Source organism: Mesoplodon bidens, assembly GCF_964165515.1.
Source record: "Mesoplodon bidens genome assembly, chromosome: 1".
NCBI classification, from domain to species: domain Eukaryota; kingdom Metazoa; phylum Chordata; class Mammalia; order Artiodactyla; family Ziphiidae; genus Mesoplodon; species Mesoplodon bidens.
In genome coordinates, this window is record NC_138176.1 from 189,481,152 (window position 1) to 189,504,312 (window position 23,161).

Genomic DNA, 23,161 nt, shown 5'->3' on the forward strand with positions numbered 1-23,161 from the left:
AGACAGGCCCTTAAATTCATATTTGTCAAATGAACGAAAAAACAAAACAGAGAGTAGTACAGTTATAATTATATTTAAATGTAATCTATCCTGATTAAGTAGCAATCAAAAGCATAATAGACAAAAGAGCATGAATTTTTTTTTTTAGTTTTTCATGGTTTTATGCTTACTTTTGCTACAAAATATAAAAATGACCCCATCAATTCTATCAGCAATTTGTTCTATTTTAAAATGGGCAGAGGGACTTCCCTGGTGGCGCAGTGGTTGGGAATCCGCCTGCCAGTGCAGGCGACACGGGTCCAAGCCCTGGTCCGGAAGGATCCTGCGTGCCGCGGAGTGGCTGAGCCTGTGTGCCACGGCTGCTGAGCCCGCGTGCCTGGAGCCCCTGCTCCACGTTGGGAGAGGCCACCACAGTGAGAAGCCCAGGCACCACAGCGAGGAATGGCCCCCGCTCGCTGCAACTGGAGAGAGCCTGCACGCAGCGGCAAAGACCCAACGCAGCCAAAAATAAATAAATAAATAAAATTTAAAAATAAATAAATAAATAAAAAGGAGAGACTGCCATCGAGGTGGTTTCATCTCAAAAATAAATAAATAAATAAAATGGGCAGCGTACCTACTAACATTGTTATCAATCAAGACCATTTATTACTTACGAAAATATACTTTTTATTTAAGAACATGAAGGTTATCTGCTGGTCTGGAAATATAAGTTTCTACATGAAATAGTAAAAGACAATAAGAGGTCACATTTTATGCCACTAACCATTTGGCAATTTTAATTTAATAAATAAATTAGTTAATTAATAAAAATTATTTAATCATCTTTACATTCCCCATGACCTACAACTTCATATACCTTTGGTCACTCAACTTTTCTCTAATATAAAGTTGTCCAAAAAAATGTTTGTATTCTGGATACAGAAGACATAGTAAATCACACTAATGACTCAGAAAATAATACTTAAAAAGAGACTATTTTCTAAAAACGTTTTAAAAAATTGACCAAATTACCCACAAAATTGTTCCCACTACTTTACTCACAGTTTGTTAGATGAATCAAATTGTAAAAATTTCAAGAACAGATGTACATGTGTAATTTAAGTTTGAGTGATGGAGAAATAAGAAGATATCTCCCCAGAGAGCTTAATTTTACCTAGTTTGTAAATTATTTGACTAGCTTAAAGGGATAATTTTTAAAAACATCGTAAGTGCTACTTTCAAGAACAGTAAAACTATAACCATTAAAATAATACGTTGCCTAGTTTTATCACTGGTCTTTTACTCAAGAAGCTAAAACCACCAATTTGAAATATATAAATGTTCCTACTTAATCTGGACCATATCACTCACATGGGGATAATATTGTTGAGCTGGAACTCTTGGCATCTGTGTGTGGCCAGCAACTGGTCCAGGCCTGCCCTTGGGCAGCTGCTGCCTCTCATAAGGAATTTTAGGTGACTCCTGTTGTCCTGGTGCTGGATTTCCTTGTGCTCTACAAAGTCTGTCACGAAGCTGCACAATATTTGGCTATAAGAAGCAATGGAAGAAAGCAAAGCAAATTGTTAAGAGTTCACCCAACTATATATGAAAGCATGTTGATCTTCTTAAAGTAAGCTTGATCATTCATATGATTTTTGTTCGTATGCTGTGTATTATGCAATAAACCCTGGCACATTAGGGTCTGACATCATGGTTTCTAATACTCAAGACTGACACCAAAGGTCCATTATATACAGTGTAACTTGTAATTTAACTGAGGCAGGGATTTGAATTATGCCTACCACATGGTAGTAGGCAAGATCAATGTCACTTATCATCACTGCTCTTTTGCTGTTTCTCTTGTAGTTGAATAATGCTCACAAATCACAAAAGCAGCTGAAAAAATACAACTTTGTTTCTCTGCAGGGAAAAAAGGCTCCAAAAGAGAATCAACTGCTAAAGATGGTGATGGAAGAAAATGGTGATCTATGAAAGACATGAAAATTAATAAAAAAAGAGATGCTTGAAATAAATTAAAAGAGTTATGATGTCAAACTCAGGGTAGCTCACACAGATCTATAATTATATAGATCTATAATAAGTATGAGTTTACCATATACATGTTCTAGTTATTAACAAACAACAACAAAAAAGCAATGTGTTAAACTGTTTCAGCAAGAATTCATTTAATATCTATAAAAATTATACATTTCTATAAATTCATTAAAGGTTTAAACACATCATTTAAATTTTGTAGGCATACTTAGGTAAACCTGCCTTTTATGGAGGGGAACTATATACTATAATGATATTACAAAGTCTCAGGAAATATTCCCCAGAAAATACTAAGAGTATACTGAGATATATAGGCGGAAGTAATGTCAAAATTACAAGTTTTGCATAAAGAATGTTCTTTAAAAGTCCAAAGAAAAGCATGAAGAATAATGTATAGAAAATGTATGTGATTATAAACAGTATTAAAAATAAAGAGTTTAATTCTCAGGCTAGAAGGTCTAAAGGTCTTAGAGTAAGTTAGTCTTAAAATAAAGGGTCTTATACTTCAATATAATAATAAGAACTTATTAAGTAAAAAATCCTATAAAACTATTATACCAAAGTCATTATAAAGATAAAGACTTTGTTTCTATTCTACTTAATATTCTCATTAACAATTCAGAAAGACGTGAGCTGGATCCTACATGTAAGTGTATACAAAACCAACTAGAGAGTCATACCTCCACAGTCCTGGAACACAGATACAAGTATTTTTACTCAATGAAATTACTCAATGAAATTTACTGACAATTCCCTAGAACAGACAAAATACTGAAAACAATTAACTAAAAAATTTCATCAAAAACAGAATAAAGTTTAGAACAAAAAGTATAGAAATAAGAAAAGGCTCCGAATTAAGCTCTAGCAGATACACAATGCAGATAGAAATATCCTACTTATGGAAAATCATCCTCACTCCTCACCCCAGCTTCCACCCATGCTGCTCTATTGGGTTTAGATTTCCCTCTTCTGTGCTCCCACTACCTCTATCATTGTCCTTATCACTTTGGAATCCCATGTATACTTCTGCTGTCATTTTGAGTTTGGAAACTCCCTCAGGGAAAGGATCTTGGCAATCCTATTCATCACTACATATTCAGTCACTTATTGAATTGAAACAAGTATCATGAAAAAGCCCAAGTTTTATTGCACACCAAATAAGGACACTAAATTAGGAATGAGATGTAGTTCTCTCTGCCTTGAATACTTGAATACACCTGAAATTACCCTTGAAGACGTGTCAATAATATTCACCTATTAGGTGACAGAAATTCAACTGCTCCAAATCATTCCACCTACTAGTACATTTGTTTCATACTGAGTGCTATCTACTGAACTCACCTTACTCACACATTCGAAGAAGAAAAATGGCCAGTTCTAATTACCTGGTTGGTGTTATCAGGAAGAAAAGCCAGGGCTGCAGCAATACTGCCCTGGGCTGCCAACAAATTGGCATACTGACTCATCTTCTCAGCCAAAAGAACTCCTACAGTATTAGTGTCCATGGCTTGGGTGAGTTGTACAGCTTTTCGCAGGATGACAACTTTCTCAATCAGATCCTAAATGAGAAAAAGAAAGCAGAGTGAAGGAGAAACAGACAATGATACCAAGATGTGTACTGAGAGGAAGCAGGAAAAGATAAGGAGTTACTAAGATTTCCAAAGCCTACCAAAAGTACGGTACTTATTATCACCAATATTAAGAAGGTCTGCAAGAGTTGACCACCATTTAGGTAACTGAAAAAGCGAGGAGGAAGGTCTCCTACTCATGGTTAAGGCATAGGTTACCATCTTCTCCCATACATCCTTAAATTGCCAGAGACTTGTCTCCTGAGCTAAAACAGGCAAATATCCAAAGTGAAAGTGACAGGCTGATGTCTGAAGGCAGAAACTGGGTTCCAGCATGTATAAGAGGAAATATTATAATATTATACTATGTATACTATAAAAATAGTACTACTAAGCCTCCAAACAGGCTTAGCATTTCAACCTGAAGTTTCTCATAATGCTCTTCAATACCTATTCTTTCAACACTAGAGAGCTCTGCTTCAGGTATAAAGTACAAGAATATCCCATCTGCCCTTTATAAGTACACCAATCCAGAAGTGTGAAAACAAGTGTGTTTTCTCTCAGAAGCACTTAGAAGGAAAAACCTTGATTCCTACAAGACTTTCGGTTTCAATAGTGATCTTTAAAGCAACAACCATACTGAGAAAATCTCTCTGCAGAGACAGAAAGAAACATTAGACTGAAGTTCCTTGAGACTCTGCTGACTAAATACTTAGGAATAAAAAAATCTAAATATATAGTTACTCAGCACCAGAGAATAGTCCCCACGTTTTTCACTTCCTCTCTTGCCCATGTATTAGTGCTACACGGGATCCCATTTACCTCTTACTTTCATTTTCCCTGAACCATGAAGACTGCCCATTGGTACTGGGGACCCCTCCCATTCCTTACCTCACACCGTTTCTTTGCCCAAGGCACACAGGATCACTGGAGGCAGAGAAAGGAGCAGGAGGAAAAGAGGTAAACTCTATGGCTGTTTTCATGCTCTTGCCACCTACTTCCCTCAGTAACTACCATATCACAACTTGGTTCTCACAAACAGTTGCATTCCCATTTTACCATCCCATCATCTCAAACTCTGCCTCTCCAAATATAGCAATAAATACACATAATTATCCAGCAAAAGACCTTCTAAAACATAATTAAGTAGGGTGAAAGCAATGAACTTCTGGAACAAATCAATCTCTAGAATATAAATAGGGTGAAAGACAGTACTAGAAAGGAAGCACCTTTTGTTTCAAAGATACTAACCTGAAGGGACAAAGGACTGCTTCCATCTTGAGCTTTAGTCCAACATGCAACTAGTTTCTCTACATTCCCTGCACAAATATAGCAGAGACATGCCTGAGTCTGCAGGAGGCTATCACCTTCACTTTCAAGCCTGGTTCCCAAAAGATCTATAGATCAAGAGGAAAACAAATAAGATTATATACAAGGCAATCTGTGTATGAGGTCATGAGCAGCCCAATGATATTTTCAGAGGTATGGATCACACTTCATAACCAATGAGTAGCAGGCAGAAATAAAATCACTGTCATGTAAATGTTCAGTAAATATTTATTTGTTAAATGAGTGGAAAATGAGTGGCAAATTTTATATAATAAACAATTTCACAAGATTCTGTACCTAGCTGTAGAATGGATTTATATTTATTATATTAGAAAAAATTAAAAGTGGGAAAAATGTTTGAACAGAAAAATCCTAATGAACATTTAACTGCATTTCATCATGTCAGGTGCTTTTGTAAGCAGTGGACTAAAATATGGCACATTTGGAATAAACATCAATGATAGGTAGACTACTCTAAATTATTTATGATAGAAAGTTAATATCTTGTAAGTTTTACATTCTTATAAAACTGTCAAGGTTGTTCATTTTTATACTAGCAGCCTAAAGCTTCTGTTCTTACATATAATGAATACTATTCCTTAGTCATTAGTTCAGTCATGGCCTTTAATGGTAATTTCTACTCAAATGTTATAATTATTAATTTTATCAAGCTAACATTTATTAAGTGAGAGCTGATTATGTGCCATTTACATATGAATAGACTAAGACTTAGAAATTAATTTTTCCTAGGTCATATAGCTAGTTAGTGGCAGAAGCAAGAGTCTCAGTTTGGTCTGTCTGAAACCAAAATCATTAAATAATATTATTTTTAAAAATGACTAGTAGGTATGCAAAAGCAACGTAGTTAATAATAACTGAGAAAAGCATTCAAATGAGAACTTCATTTTCTTATCTGTTATTAGTAGGTTTATAAAAATTTCTAAATAAAATCTTCCATTAATTTTATTTACAATATACCATGCCATATACATAATATAAATATAAAGCTCATCTTACCACAAAGGGCAGAAAATTCATCTGGTTTAGCATAAGTCAATACTGCAGCTAAAGCCTCTCTCCAATTTTTAAGATCACAAGACTCGACAATCTCTTTCCAGTTCTTCATCACTACTGCAGTAATTAGCTTAGGAAAGAAACAAAAGGAGAATTAAAAGCTTTTGGTATATTGATAAAAATTAACTCTGGCTAATCAATCAGTCTTTCAAAACTACTACTCACAGTATTTCATGAAAAATAAAGTAGCAGCAAAGCGAAGTATATCCTTAAACCAACTGACATAAAAGATATTTTCCTCAACAACAACAAAATCACACTAACATGTTTTATAAAATGCTGAGAAGGAGAACTATAGAGTGTTACCAAAACATTTAACAGGAGGACATGACTTAGTCTGATGGATCAGGAAAAGCTTTCTGAGCGTACAGACATTTAAGATATGAAGTCAGAATTAATTTCATCTAGAAGGAAGAAACACTGCCGACCAATGGAACACCAGGGGCAAAGTCCTGGGAGAGAAAGGCACATGGAGTGTGTAAGGAACTGAAAGGCAGTCAGTGTGGCTAAAAGATAACAGGGGAGGGAGTGACACAAGACAAGGCTGGGGACACTGACAGCAACCAAAGCTGCTGGGACTGAACACTGGGACAACTTTCATGGAAAGAAATTTAATATCATCAAGCAGGGGCTTAAAAATGTACAGACCCTCTGCACCAGAAATTCCGTTCCTAGGACTACAGCCTCATTAAACAATTAGAAATTCACACAAATCTTTAGGCACAACAAGGATGTTTACTGCTATCTTAACTACATTAGGAAAATATTAGAAACTACCTAAACATCCCCAAATAAGGGAAATAATAAATCCCTACTATAGAATATTATAGAGCAATTAAAAAATTTTTGTAAGAATTTTTAAATGATACGGGAAAATGATTACAATGTTAGTGACAATATTTATACATAAAACCACACACATATATACCTGTATAATTGATTCTGTTTTTAAAAATTCTACAAATACATAGAAAGAGATACAAAAGGATATGTACCAATCTGATGGAAGAATTAGGGGGTATTAAAATTATTATTTTTAACATTTTCTATGTTCTAACTTTTCTACAATAAAAATATCAAAAGTATTTTTCATTTAAAATATTATATATGTAAACAACAAAAACTGGGATAACCATGCCAAGCTATCAACAATAACTATTTCTGGGTCAAGGAATTATGGGTGGGATTTTTTGTTCTTTACTGTTTTCTGAATCTCAATTATCTATAATAAGAGTGCTTTGCTTTTATAAACAAATGCTGCTGTTTGTTTATTTTTAAAATAACATACCCTGGTAATTTTGCTTTGGGATTTTGCAAAGTACTTTTTCTGGGTTCGAGCCAAGAGTTCTTGTCCACCTGCTATGGCCAATATAATGGCATCAGCCATGCGGTTATCATGTAAACAAAGGTCAACAGCACTCTCAAAGTTACCCGTCAGCAAAGCCTGAGTAATTAAACCATCAATATCTGCAATAAAGAAATAACACACCCAAGTTAAATAAAGGTTTCTGTTACAAGAAAAAAACACTACACCTATGAATTTTTACATACACACACAATGGAGAACACAATGCTGATTTCTGAATATTACTGGTGGATTAATTTCTAACACAAACTGTTGATATCTATGGAAATATACTGAGATACATATAAGTAAAATCAGGTAAAATAACATATTTTCCAGATTGCCTAAAATGTAATAATAAAGATCATTTACAGTTTCTATCACATAGGTTTCAGATCATATCATCATTTTTAAGGTAGTGATTACATGTACTAAATGATAACTGAATTCTTTTCAACCCTCTACCACCTGTGACAAAACGTTTCTAACCTAAACTGAGGGACTATTTGCTTTCAAATGGTTAAAAGAAATTAGAAATCAAAACCAACAGATTCTTACCCCCACTGATGGAGATGTTAAATGTTCCTCCAGCTGATGGTAGAAATTCAGATTCTTGTTTTTCCTCTTTAATGCGCTAAGGAGATGAAGAGGGCAGCAATTTAGCCAGATGAAACTGGAATAATTTACTAGCAAAACAAAATTTAAATATGATTATTCACTTACTGACTAGATGACATGCCAAGTTATCCCAGAAAATTGCTCAGATCCAAGTTTAAACTAAGAACTATGACTTCCTTAAGTATTAACTCTCATTATACAATCATAAATAAAATCCAAAGTCGTCAGAAATAATGTTAAACAAACTTAAGTGTACATATCCATATTGGGAGCTCAGAAGATACTGAAGCTGAAGAATTTTTGTTTTCTTAGATACCTCAACTAACAGTAGCTTGAAACACACAAAATGTTTTATTTATTTATTTTTAAATATTTATTTATTTATTTGGCTGCACCAGGTCTTAGTTGCAGCTCACAGGATCTTCGTTGCTGCGTGCGGGATCTTTAGTTGAGGCATGCGAACTCTTAGTTGCAGCATGTGGGATCTAGTTCCCTGACCAGGGATTGAACCCAGGCCCCCTGCATTGGGAGCACAGTCTTAGCCACTGGACCATCAGGGAAGTCCCACAAGATGTTTTAAATTATACTATATTTAGATCTTTTTTTTTTTACATTTTTCTAATTTGGATCTTAAAACAACCTTGCTTCAACACATCTAAAAATTCTAATAGGTATAGTTATAAGAGTCTTTCGGTTTTAACTGACTCAGTCGTGAAAAAAAGAAAACCACCTGGCGTCCTTATATAAATGCAATATAAACAGATTATTTATAAATATACTGAAATTCAATTAGAGATTTTGTGTTCTCTTAAATTAGTCACACCTGGAACAGCAGGTTGATCTGGTAAAAATATATACGGTTCTGTTATAAATTCCTGAAACCACTTGTAAGACTGAGTAAAAATAAATTCAATATTTTCTTTCTTTAGAAGAAAAGAAATATAATGGAGGCATACTGCTGGCAAATACTTTAAATACTTTCTCTTCTAGGCATAAAAATTCAAAAGAAGACAAAAAATAAAATGTATCAGAGATTATAGAGAAAGTAAAAGAAAAAAACACATCTGTCTTACATGAGATAAAATATCTATCTTCTGTGCTCGTGTTACCTACACATCTGAATGTTAGTGCCTAGAATTCAAAGTCAGAAGCATTTTTGAATTGGATTATTTTATTTTATTTTATTTATTTAGTTGTTTTGCGGTACGCGGGCCTCTCACTGTTGTGGCCTCTCCCGGTGCGGAGCACAGGCTCTGGACGCGCAGGCCCGGCAGCCATGGCTCACGGGCCTAGCCGCTCCGCAGCATGTGGGATCCTCCCAGACCAGGGCACGAACCCGTGTCCCCTGCATCGGCAGGCGGACTCTCAACCACTGCGCCACCAGGGAAGCCCTGAATTGGATAATTTTAGTGTAGAGCACAGCAGAGCATCATCTGTTAATAATGCTTAATTAGTTAATACTGACTATTATAGGAGAATAACTATAACCTTAATTCTCTCCCCAACAAAAGAGAAGCATTTTAGAATTTAAAAACTGAAATTAAAAAATTGTAAAACTTGTTATTCATACTGAGGAATAAATCAGATACTGATCTGATTATATTCACTAACAAACTTACCAAAAAGATCTAACAATTTTTCAAATTTGCTTTCAAAAAGCAACTAATAAACTTTTATATATGGACTTCTGAAATATACATGAAGTGAAAAAATGCACAACTTATTATGTGCTGGTTATCTTTAGTGTGTAAGCTACTATGTTTTATTTTACATAATAATAGCATCATCAAGATAAAGGGGAGGGCTTCCCTGGTGGCGCAGTGGTTGGGAGTCCGCCTGCCGATGCAGGGGACACGGGTTCATGCCCCGGTCCGGGAGGATCCCACATGCCGTGAAGTGGCTGGGCCCGTGAGCCATGGCCGCCGAGCCTGCGCATCCAGAGCCTGTGCTCCGCAATGGGAGAGGCCACAACAGTGAGAGGCCCGCGTACCGCAAAAAAAAAAAAAAAAAAAAAGATAAAGGGGAAGATATTACCACCTTAAACAACATTTTTTCAAATATTCTGAAAGCACACATTGATGACTACTGTTTTGTTAAATATATATTTACCTATAACTTCACGAGTGTATTTACAAATGGCCCTCTTTGATAATACATAGTTAGTCCAGTTGTATATAAATGAAAGTATGTTTTTTAATGTATCCTACAATTCTATGTATTCCCAAAATTAGTTCAAATTTTCAGCAAGATTTTACCCATATCCTGTATTCCTGAGTTAAATGTTAGAAGATCCACTTCTAAGGAAAGTACTTTTAATAATCATCTTGTAATAGTCTGTTTACTGAGGAATTATAACTTACTAAAAGGTTATAAGCAACTTTATATAATCAGAATATCCCCATATCACAAAGAACAATGAAAAAGTCAAATATGAGATGAGAGACAAGAAGTTGTTAATTTTCTAAGATGAAATATAATTAGAAAGCAAGAAAAGTAAATTATAGAATTCTGTATTAGTGGCTTAAAAAAACTCAGAAAATTAAAAGGAAAAAAATTAATGATACAACTCTGTGTTCAAGGACTCTTTTTACCTAGTTATAAAAATTGTCACTACAACTCAGGATGCATTTATAGTGACTCAGGACGATCAGATTATTTAGTGAAATATTCTTTACTTGGACTCAAAGTTCAAGATTAATTCAGAAGCTTATGCCACTGATAGTGAGTTGTAAATATTAATGTGTCAAGAAAAAAACATTAACTTTACATGCCATGCAACGTGGATTTCTGAATAAAGTATCTTTTCAATTTGGCATCTTGATATGCATCTGACCAAACTAAGTCAATCTCACATCAGCTGTTAATTTTAAACCATATAATCCAGAAGCTAGGTCAGAGAACTAAAAATTTTAGAGATGATACTTCTATCAAATTAGTAAACAGACTTCTACCTTAAACATCTCTAAGAAAACTCCAGCTTTATTTTAGAACAAGTAGTCAAGAAAATTTTCCATATTTCAATGTGAGATGAACAAATATCACATTTTCCCAATGTACTTAAAAATGAGAAAAATAAGTACCTCTCCCAAGAGCTGCTCTTCAGCAGCAGGGCTCTCCTCCCCATCACTCTGTGCTACTTGGTCAGAGTCTTTAAGAGCCTTTGGTACACAAAACAATGACAGAGGAAATTGAAGAATGTAGCATTAAAAGGTTATTAGTGAACAAGGAAGACAAAAGACCCAACCAACAACATTCAGAGCTAGTTTAATCATAAGAAGCAACACTAAGTAAATTTATTTGAGGAACATCATTAGAGGAAAAGCAGAGAGCCATTACTGCTAAGACCTAACACTTCTTTCCTGCCAAACGTCCCTCAGCAACAAAGAGCTTAACCTTAAGTATCTGAGCAGTCACTGATTTCATTTTACCTCTGTTGTGAAATTCAAACATAGGAATTTCTACTAGCTATAACTAGCTCTACTAGCTATAACTTATGCTATTTTAAAATGAGAATTATTCATGTATTAAAATGCCTACAATAAGCATTTGTTTTTAAACTGTAAAGCAATAAAACAAATTTCCTAAATTATATTTTCTTCTTTATGACCTAAACCAAAATTTTAGAAGGTAGCTATTTTTAAAGGCCTTCTCTTACCACATCAGGTCCATCCACTTTGTTCAAGGCCGAAGCAATCTGAAATAAAGACAACAACTCAGCTACCAAATGGAATTCTATTTCAAGGCATACAGCAAATGTTCACCTCTTACTCCATTCTCATTGGCAAAAATCCAAAATCCAGATCAGGGGTAGCATGTTTAAGAAAAGAATAAAATTTTTGCAGAACTGATTCTCAATGGTGCTAGTTTCAGTTACATGGATCTATTTTATTGCTCACACGTCATCTTACTCTGCTATTCAAATTGTAAAACTAACCTCAAAACAAGCATGTTTTCTTCTACTTTGTTTTATTTTATTTTATTTTTTATTATTTTATTTTATTTTATTTTTATTTTTGCTGTACGCGGGCCTCTCACTGTTGTGGCCTCTCCCGTTGCGGAACACAGTCTCCGGATGCACAGGCTCAGCGGCCATGGTTCACAGGCCCAGCCGCTCTGCGGCATGTGGGATCTTCCCGAACCAGGGCACGAACCCGTGTCCCCTGCATCGGCAGGCGGACTCTCAACCACTACGCCACCAGGGAAGCCCCTCTACTTTGTTTTAAATAAAATAATTTAAAAAATATTTCTTCAGAGACTCACTATGGAAAGAACTGCTACTAGAAGTATTTTGACAATCAAATTTTATTTCATTTTTTGCTATCAGGTTTGCAGTAAAACTTTCATATTAATCTCTTGCAAACGAAGTTATAGGATCAAGAAGTTTAGACTAATAATAAAGTTAAATATAAAAAATCTAAAGGAGTGAGCAAAGACACATGACCAGTAAGCAGCGGAGCTGTGATGTGAGCCCAGGTCTATCTGACATCAAAGGGGCACTAATCTTCAATGTGCTCAGCACTGACTGCCCAGAGTGCACAGTATCCAACCTGTTCCGCATATGCGATAACTCTGCAATGCTATAAAAAACTTCAGTCATTTTCAAAGAATGACAAAGGGTTAATACAAATTATACAAAGAATCCTAAATATATCCTTCAAGGTTTCCAAAGTCAGAGTGTTTTAACTGCTGTTTATGTTAACATTGTGGAATAATTATTAAGCCCCTGTGAGAAGAAAACTATAAAACTGGAATACGACCTCCTTTTTTAAAAAGTAATCTTTTTTTTTTTTTTTACATTAAAATGTTAAGCAAATCACTTCGGCTTTTTGTTTATTCAGGTTTAGTACAATAAAACACCCTTGTTCCAAAATATTTACTAGTTACTTGTGAGCTGGACCAACTTAATAAACAGTTTGGGAATTGTGGGCTGAAGGCATAAACAGTGGGGGTGTAAAATAGTACCCTCTTTTTCATCACTTAAGCTGTAGTGAATGCAGGGTGATCTCTTAAGTTTCCCTCTCTCTTTCCTCCAGGGCCGCTGACTACACCTCCTCTTAAAAAACTAAATGTCATTCCCAGTGTTTGAGGTTCACAGACTCTTTTCTTTCAAGGCCCAATTCTCCCTGACACAGCTCTTTAAATCGAGTTTGAATTAAAGGTGGTTCTAACAGCTTCTAAACTCAGGTACAATGAGGAGTTTCACCTTTAACAACGTGTACGCAAAACTTTGGCAATCAAGCGTAAATTCTTATTAAATGTTTACTGAATGATTTGAAACAATTTGTGTAGAACTTTTTAAAAAATAAAAACACCTATGCTACATAAATATTTTATTTGTGTAAGCACAGCCTTTAAACTTTTCCAGAAGTTTACCTTCTTTCCTAGGTCTTCTTTTCTATATCCTAGAAGTTCAAGGTATTTTCCACGAGAATCATCCTCAAAGTTTACCTTTAAAAAAAAGACATATTCTTGAAACAAAGAATTGCATTTAAAGGCCTAATTTTTAATTAACTGCTCAAATTCCAAGCAGAATTATTAAAATTACCTAAAGTTTACTATATCAACCAGAAGGTTGTTTGTAAGAGAATCCAAAGAAGTTTTTTTAAAGAAGTTATTTTTTAAAATAGTAAGCCTACTAGTAATTAATTACCCAGGTTGAATAAAACTTACTTTTAAACTAATTTTTGTAAAAACAAAGTCATGTCCAAAGGTTACATGAGTGCAAAACTCACATTATGTGAAACATGTGATGTCCTAAAACTCTTTCTTAAAACTCTTACTCACAAAATATAAAAATAAATTTAACCTTATTGCATTCAAGATTTCTTTTCTTTGGAAAACTCAGAATTGAGAAATAGATATTCCCGTGGAGACAAAATGACAAACTGGAAAATTCTATTTATTCTACTGTCGTAAATGCAACTCAGTAAAAGAAATGAGAAATGCCTCCAACCTCTCTCCCCTATACCTATTCCCTCTTTCCCCATTTTCCTTAATTGGACCTACTACAAAAATTAAATACTCTGTGTTTTTATTATACTAAGCTTTATGTTCTAATTTTAAAATAGGTCTGCTGAATGTTATGTCTCTCTCACTTACAAATAGCTATTATATTATTTTTTACTTATGAAAAAAGTATTTCATATTAGGCTTTTCACAGCAGAGAAGGAAGAACTCTTGACATAAAGTGTTAGGTCATGTACTCTCCATATGGTTTAATTTCATCAGGAGATCCCGAAATCACATTCTCTCGATTGTTTCTTCAACAGGAAGACCGATTTAGAATACGATGGAAATAGCTGAATTTGCAGATAATGAAATAAAATTGCTTAACGCCAACTTTACCTTCAAAAAGGACCACACATTTTTCTCAAACTCAGTCTGAGAAGCATCAATCTTCTTCTGACAATAACTGACAAATCCTTGTGACTGCACGACCTGCTGAAGTTGGGCTGACCGGCTAAGGAATTCCTCTTCTGTTACGACCTGACTGATGCGCACGTGGTGCTGCTGCAGCTGCTGCTCAGCTCCCTGCTGAGGCTGTGTTCTGACACTCACAAAGGTAACCAGTTTGCCTCCAAACTAGAACAGAACAGTAAACAAAATCAGTTCCAACGACAAGGATGTGGCCCTCAAACGTACTGACTGTAAACCGGCTAAAGGAAAAGAACTCTGGCTCTGGATGCAATTGGTGATACACTCCCCTACTCCACAATCTGACCCCAGCCTTCAATTATTATTCCTCTTCACACTACCCACCTTCTACATAAAAGGTCCCAGTTGCTGTGCCCCACAATTTCTCACCTACTTGCTTTTACTAACTTCCACATACTAAATGCTACTCCTCTTCAAAGCCTGGGCAAATGTCACCTCTGCCATCCCAGATGCCCTCAGTATATTATATATATATCTCTCTCTTTTGATTCAACTATTAGCTGTACATATTTGCCTCCCTTTCTACTCTAGGCTCCAAGTTTTAAAAGGTGGTGGATTATGCTGCTACAAAATATGCATTTGACATAGGATTATTTTGAGCTGAAGAATACTGAAAAACAACAGGAGCAATAAAGGCACCCTGACCTCCTCTTTTCTTTCTGAAAGCAGGAGATGAAACTCACATGTGAGAGCTGTTCTCCCTACACCAGGAGGAAAGATATATTCTTATCACCAGATATGGGAGTCCAGGATGGGAGAACTCTATACAAACAGACCTTGTTAAATAAAAATTACCTCCATCAGTCTCTACACATTTTAGTTACTGTTCCACAACTGCCGTTCTTTGTTCAACCTAGCATATAAGTACTTAGGTTTTACCACTCATTGGGGTCTTCATTTCTCTATGGGGGGGCTCCCATGTACATGTTTGCTGTCATTCTCCTATTAACCAGGCTCAGAACTCTTCCTTTGGCCTCTCAAATTCATTCCTCAGGTCTAGGTATTGACCTCTTCTGAAATCTCTTGGATTTATTTCTTCCTTTTACATTGCTGTTTTTCTGCCTAATTCTTTTTGCACTGAACTGCTGTATGACTGCACATCTACTCTTGTCTTTTCCCCTTCCAAACCATACTACATACTCTCATCTTCCTAAATAATAGACCTGTGATTATGTCACTTTTGGATTTAATTAATCTCTCATCCCTCTTGTCTGGTCTTCTCCACTATCTGCTCTCCTGCCTTTGAATCTTTGCTTTTATCACTTTCCATTTTACTTACTGAATCCTAACAATCCATCTAGTTAGTTCCTTCCTTCCCTAAGTAATTAAAACATTTATTATTATAAAATTATGTACGGACAAGGCTTAAAAGAAAAATCAAACTGTACAGAAAAGCCTCCCCCTCCTCCAATATAAGCTACTTGAGGACAGAGACTCTATCTAGTTCACAGGTATGTTTCCAGTGCCTAAAGTGGTACCTGACAAACAGAGGATGTTCACTATATATTTATCTTTGGAATGAAAAGTGCATGTCCACTCACTAATACTGAAGTATTATAAAGACATCAAATAACACTCCTTTCTTCCCCACGTGAGTCTGGAACTAAGTACGAGAGATGGAGAATCAAAATATCAGTTTTAGTGCAGTCCTCAGTGCTGCTAGGTTAGAGGCTATAGTTTAGATGTCCAACCATAGTGGACCTTGTAACAATTAGAATGTAGACCCTCTCAAAAAGAAAAGAAGGAATGAAGGAAGGAGAGATAGAGAAGGAAGACAAGTTTAATAAAGTGGGGTAGGGAGAATGGTGCAAAGGTTGCACAACAAGGTGAATGTACTCAATACTGCTGAACTGTAAGTTTTAAAATGGTTAAAACTGTAAACTTTGTTATGTATATTTTATTACAATTTAAAAGAAAAAAAAAAGGGAGTAGGTTTCACTTTTCCTGAGAAACCTTTCTGAGTGATGAAAACTCACAAACATATCTCAAACTCATCCCTCTTCCGTCTGAGTGATCCTATAATAACACTTTACTGTAAGTCCTTTGTGTTTATGGACCATAAAAGCAAATCCACCTACTGAAAAGGAAGCCCCAACAGGTCTTCGGACCCACTTGGGTGGCTTCTTCAGAGGCAACACTATACGATGCTGAGCAGTCTGCTGAGGAATTTGTAACGGGGGAAGGGGCTGTCCTGTGCCAAATGGATCAAGATTCCCAAAAGATGATGAAAGCTAAAAAATAAAATAAAGTCAGATTTTTGAAACTTATGCAAGACTACATTACATGTTTTCAAGTCATAGCCAAGAAATTTTTTATCACAATTATCCAATTAATCGGTATCATTGATCAGTAAATTTATTTTCAAAATAATTACACAGTAAGATGATTTTTTTCAGGTGTTATAATAAAAAACCTTAACACTTCCTATTACCTTGTCAACTTGTTTCTGCCTTAAACCATCTGCACTCCCTCCCATGATAGAATAAACACTGATACGCCCATCGAAGGAAGCAGCTGATAAGACAGCAGGATTTCTGGGGCACCACTGAATATCAAAGCACCACTGTGTGTTGGTGGGAAGTTCATATAACACCTAGACCACAAAAAAAAAAAAAGTCAGAAAAAAGTATAGCCACTTTCTAGCCAAAACACCTGAATTAATATGACCAACAAGTACAACTTTATTAAACATTTACTTTTAGAAAGTATCCAGCCAGGAAAAACAACAATTGTAAAAATTTCTTTAAAGTACAAGAAAAGTTCATTATGATAAAAAAAAAAAAAGAAATGCTGCTCAAAATTTTGACCAGATTTGGAATAAGTACATCTTAAAAAATGAGGTTTTCCTGTTTTTACTGAAATGGTACTAGAGGATGCACTCGAAAGACCAGAATACCCTATTAGGGTCAACTTGCTGAACTCTAAAAGATCGATGGGGTCCTAGCCAACCGACTTTGCCTGCCAAGACCCAAAGAACCATGTTTAGATTATTTGAAGATCAAATTTCAAAAAAAATTCTTGAGAAGGAAAAATTCACCAAGAAGTGTGGCTTCTTGTCAAGTGAGAAAACATGTACACATCATTCTTATTACTGCAGAATCAAAAGAGAATTTGGCATTATCAGTTTTCTTTAGAAGGAAAAGAATATAGAAAAACTATTAAAAATGGCTGATATAAATAAATAATGTAATAATTGTTTACTAACTTTACAATGTAATAATGTAATAATTGTTGCTAACTCAGCGTGATGGTAACTGATGCTCTTAGGAGCACAGGTTTTATGGCTTTAAGAAATAAATCAAATTTACTTAACTTTGGCTTCCTTGACATTTAGAATAATGTTTTATTTTATAAGAAAACAAAATTAAGTGAAAAGGCATTTAGCTTGCTTCTCTTTGATGCTTAAACTGATTTATAAGACTATTAGCTTCTTGATATCTGAATCACTTGTCTATTCCTAATTTGCATTTGAATAAAAATCTACTAGAATTTTTAGTTGCAGCATGTATTAAAAGTTTATTCCTTCAAAGTCCAAGCACACACAACTAAGCATATGCAAAATATCATTTTATCAAATTACATAGTTGAAAAAGAACAGTAATTTCCATGAATTTTGAACTCACTTGGGAAAGCACAGTGTAAAATGAAACACGTTCATCATTTGGTCTACAAATCTTATGAAGCAAAAATTATTATTTTTTCTCGTCTCCTTTAACATTAGTGTTTCTATATTCTTACAGACATCACTGCATCTGAAAACTTTAAACCACAAATCAAATAACAAAAGTGCTTGCTTTAATTTTAATGTTACAGATTAAAACCTATTGAAGAGGGCTTCCCTGGTGGCGCAGTGATTAAGAATCTGCCTGCCAATGCAGGAGACACGGGTTCCAGCCCTGGTCTGGGAAGATCCCACATAGCACGGAGCAACTAAGCCCGTGCACCACAACTACTGAGCCTGCGGTCTAGAGCCCGCAAGCCACAACTACTGAGCCCGCATGCCTAGAGCCTGTGCTCCGCAACAAGAGAAGCCACAGCAATGAGAAGCCCGCACACCGCATCGAAGAGTAGCCCCGCTCGCCACAACTAGAGAAAAGCCTGCGTGCAGCAACAAAGACCCAATGCAGCCAAAAATAAATAAATACATATATTAATTAATTAAAAACAAAAAAAACACCCATCAAAGATACTTATTTTTACTAGCATACCATCAGGGCAACTAGGAAGGCACTTGAAATAAAAGTTTAAAAGCTGTAATTAGAATCTATGGTCTCTTGCCCACTAGTGAAAGAGAGGGAAACCATTCAACCATTAAGAAGAAGAAAAATAATAGGTAAAAGAGATTTTTAGCCCACAACCCAAAGCAAATGAAATTATATTTATATAATATTTATATTTAATAAGGTAAAATTCCTCATCTAAGTTTCCATGGGTAGAAAATATGACAAATATTTTATTCTAAAGTATTATATTCTTGCTGTACAGCTCAGAAGAGAGATTAAAAACCTACGTCCACTGATTTCCAAAAATCAAAGAGGATCTTCAGGAAAAGTAAAGCAAGAAAAAGACCCAAACCTTGAACACTCCTACTTTGAGGACACTTATTTCCAGAAAACACATTAAATAAATCAAACCAAGTATTTCTGAGTCTAGTTAAACACCTTTGATTGGAAATGGTGGGTGGGGGGTGATTACTAGGTTCAAAGACACTATTTCAATGATTGATATTCCCAGATGAAACAGCTGAGCTTAGATAATGCTCATAATAAAATCTCTGCTAGAGTTACATTTCACATACACCTCCATCTACTTTCACGTTCTTAATTTTAATCATGTACTATAGAATTCATATGGAAATTTTCTTATTCAACCAGAGATAAACTATTATAATAGCTGTAAGTTTGAGAAACATTTCCTCCCCATACCTCTCCTGTGTTTGGGTTGGAACAGAGAATCTTAGCATCTTTTCCACAGCTCAGCAACAATTCAGAATCCGCCATGCTCCAAGCAATTGCCAAAATCCCCCTGTAAGAAACACAAAGAGATGAAGACATTTTTAATCTTGAGAAAACCAAATTATTTCTCTCTAGGTTTTAGAGACACACACTGTTAAGAGAAGTATAATGTCATATAATCTTTCTGGAAAGCAACTTAGCAATGTGTATGCTCTTTGATCATTACAAAGATACTCAATACAGTATGCAGTGTATGACAGCAAAAAATGAAAACAAATGTCCAACAACACAGACAGCGTAATAATAAATTGCAGATCATCTTTTGAGGAGAAAATATGTAGTTAAAAATTATGCTGTAACCTACTAGAGAATGGACTTGAGGATATGGGGAGGAGGAAGGGTAAGCTGGGACAAAGTGAGAGAGTGGCATGGACATATATACACTACCAAATGTAAAATAGATAGCTAGTGGGAAGCAGCTGCATAGCACAGAGAGATCAGCTAGGTGGTTTGTGACCACCTAGAGGGGTGGGATAGGGAGGGTGGGAGGGAGGGAGATGCAAGAGGGAAGAGATATGGGAACATATGTATATGTATAACTGATACACTTTGTTATAAAGCAGAAACTAACACACCATTGTAAAGCAATTATACTCCAATAAAGATGTTAAAAAAATTATGCTGTAGAAATCTGTTTCTTATTATTATATACTGTTCACCAATGGAAAAGGGTTAACTCTGTACATAAATTTGTATAAAACACATAATTACATTAAATACTTGCATAAATTGGGTTATGTATATATAAGGATATGTACAATTAAAGTTTTACCTATGGATGGGTAGGAAATCTATTTCATGTTTTATACTCTTTGCTTACTAACTTTCTACTTTTTGTTACTGGAGTAGTTCTCCTATTACATGAGTTTTTTTTAACTAAAAGGAAACATTTTAAATTTGCCTCACAAAGAAATATTACAGATCTAAATACTAAAGATTTGATTTTATAATTCTTTTTGTGTTTTAATATCCTTTGGATTTTTATACTAAGTATAAACAGAGTAGTAATTTTGGTAGATATTTTGAAAATTCAGATTAGCATCCCCTGTAAAAATAAAAAAAACCCTCTATCCCACCATCCAGAAAAAAGTGCTATATAATAGTTTGTTTTTTCTACATTCATGCCTCTGCTGTTTAGAGATGAAAGAAGGAAAGCTAACATGACCAGACCATGAAGAAAAATACTAGAAACTACAATTTAAATACCGGATACTAGAAAATAGTAGAAATACAGCTAGTAGATAACAGGGACTAGAAAAACACTAGAAACTAGAATTATGTTTGTGTATTTCTTAAAACAAAAACATACAAATTAATAATCTTAAATTCTCCTGAAAACATCACAGTAATTCTAAGATACAGTTTTTCAATTTCCAAAATACAGATAAACTTTATCATCCAAGTATATATTGTTTTTCTTTTCCCCAAAAGTTGTTTTTAATTTGATGATATTTCTTACAATCTAAGTCCTCTCAGAATCAGGAAAATACGCTATAGGAAAAGGACCCAAATTATTTAAGAATGCCTTTTGTTTCCAACATTTTTTTTTAAGCATTAAAATCTTTGTAAAAATTATAAGGATAGTGTGATATACACCCTTATACTCCTCACCTAGATTCACTGATTTGGCCACATTTACTTTATGTCTTTCTCTTTCCCTCTCTACATATATATATTTACCATTTGAGAGTTAAATGCAGCTATTATGACATGTCACTTCTACACTAATCTCTGGGGATAAGAACATTCTCCTATATAATCACAATACAATTACATACTGAAAATATTTATCATTTATATGCAATACTTTAGAGTCCATATTCAACTTTCCCCAATTGTAGTAATAATGAACTTTTATTGTCTCCGCTCTTTAGAATCTAATCATGCATGTCAAAAATTTCAAGGTATGTCAAGAATGCCTTTTAAAGAGATCAATATCATATTTAATATCACATGTTAAGGAACATTTAGGTTCTTACTAAGTATTAAAAAAATCACTGAATTGTAGAACTGGAAGGGACCTTAAAGATCATATTATAATCATAATATACTCCAACTCTTGCATTTACTAGAGGGAGAAAATTGAGAACTAGTGAGGTTGATTTGCTCCTGGCACCCAGTATGGTATTCTGTCTTGCTAAATTATGACCACCCCTAAAATTGGCAGCAGAATGTAATGTTAAGACCATAGATACTAGAATCAGTATGTTTGGGTTGGAAGTCAGCACTTGACTAGTTTTGAGACCTAAGCCAAGCTTATTAGCCTTGCCAAGCTTCAATTTCCAACGTGTAAAATGGGCTAATAGTATTTACACCATAGGTTTGTTATGAGCCTAAATCAAGTTAACATTTGTGAGTTTGGGATTAACATATACACACTGCTATATTTAAAACAGATTCCCAACAAGGACCTACTGTATAGCACAGGGAACTCTGCTCAATACTCTGTAATAAAAGGGCAGGGATTTTTGTCTGTTATATTATTGAATTCTAGCACAGTGCTTGGTACAGAGTACGTGTTCAATAAGCAAGTGTTGAATGAATAAATAAAACCTTACCCAACTTGAGAAAAATATTAAAACGTCTCAGAATCATCCCTTCTTTACAAAGAGCTTATTGAAGCATAATATCTAAACAGGATTACATTCTGACCAGATTCTTTTCTCCTTTATGAGAAGCTCAAGGAGAGGTCACAAATCTTAAGACTTCTCAAAGAGTAATTCCACTATACGGGGCGGCATGGGGGGGGATTTAAAGTTTTAGTTTACATATCCCTAAATAGGAAAGAAGAAAAAAGCCCAAAGTACTTAGAAAGTACTATAACATTAAAAGGGATCTGTTTCTCGTTTAAAAACATTGAACAAATGTGCATGAACTCCCTGGGTACCTGAATATTAATGATAGGAAATGTGCATCATTACAAACTAAATTTTTTTTTTTTGGCCATGCCGTGAGGATTGCAGGATCATAGTTCCCTAACCAGGGATGGAACCCGTGTCCCCTGGAGTGAAAGCACAGACCCCTAACCACTGGACCAGCAGCGAGTTCCCGCAAACTAAATTTAATGCTACTAAAACGAACACAAGACAATTCTCATACCTTTTTTTAGAGCATCCACACATTTATTAAAATTAAAGGCAGAATGAACCACTTAATTTCTCAAAAATGTTTGCTTTTCAAATTAAGATAAACACTCAGGGAAGAGATATGGGAACATATGTATATGTATAACTGATTCACTCTGTTATAAAGCAGAAACTAACACACCATTGTAAAGCAATTATACTCCAATAAAGATGTTTAAAAAAAAAGATAAACACTCAGAAATAAAACAAACTTTTCAATTGTTGCTTGACATTTAATGTTATGGAAGACTCTTGATAAGTATGATGAACCAAATAAAGATCAAACTGTATAAGGTCATGAGTTGTCCCAAAATGTTGTGATATGCTAGAATTTTGATCTATTAACTGTTACTTGAAATAAATAGTGGAAAATCCATTAACACATTTTCATGTTTTTGTGATATGATTTGGTTACCATTTTTTGGTATAGAAAATCAGATGACTATTGCTTAAAATAAAAATAAACCATTTACATTGACTTTTACAAGACAGAGACAAAGTAGATGCCCTAATTTAAAATAATTATCTGGGACTTCCCTGGTGGTGCAGTGGTTAAGAATCCACCTGCCAATGCAGGGGACATGGGTTCAAGCCCTGGTCCGGGAAGATCCCACA

General features: G+C 34.9%; 1 protein-coding gene across 19 annotated transcripts in view; it reads right to left on the reverse strand.

Moving 5' to 3' along the window:
- The window catches only part of SEC31A (SEC31 homolog A, COPII coat complex component), a 67,559-nt gene that overhangs the window by 26,298 nt on the left and 18,100 nt on the right, over positions 1-23,161 (reverse strand). For 13 of the 19 annotated variants that reach the window (XM_081241699.1, XM_081241695.1, XM_081241693.1 and 10 more), the window contains exons 8-20: positions 19,332-19,431; positions 16,838-16,999; positions 16,485-16,637; positions 14,317-14,553; positions 13,345-13,419; positions 11,627-11,665; positions 11,052-11,129; positions 7,912-7,987; positions 7,297-7,475; positions 5,952-6,078; positions 4,857-5,002; positions 3,423-3,596; positions 1,354-1,530 (exon numbers count right to left, since the gene is read on the reverse strand). In XM_081241699.1, the coding sequence (XP_081097825.1) occupies positions 1,354-1,530; positions 3,423-3,596; positions 4,857-5,002; positions 5,952-6,078; positions 7,297-7,475; positions 7,912-7,987; positions 11,052-11,129; positions 11,627-11,665; positions 13,345-13,419; positions 14,317-14,553; positions 16,485-16,637; positions 16,838-16,999; positions 19,332-19,431 (1,723 nt within the window). The remainder of the gene's footprint in view (positions 1-1,353; positions 1,531-3,422; positions 3,597-4,856; positions 5,003-5,951; positions 6,079-7,296; positions 7,476-7,911; positions 7,988-11,051; positions 11,130-11,626; positions 11,666-13,344; positions 13,420-14,316; positions 14,554-16,484; positions 16,638-16,837; positions 17,000-19,331; positions 19,432-23,161) is intronic. The other 6 variants (XM_081241700.1, XM_081241697.1, XM_081241696.1 and 3 more) reach the window with 1 other exon arrangement.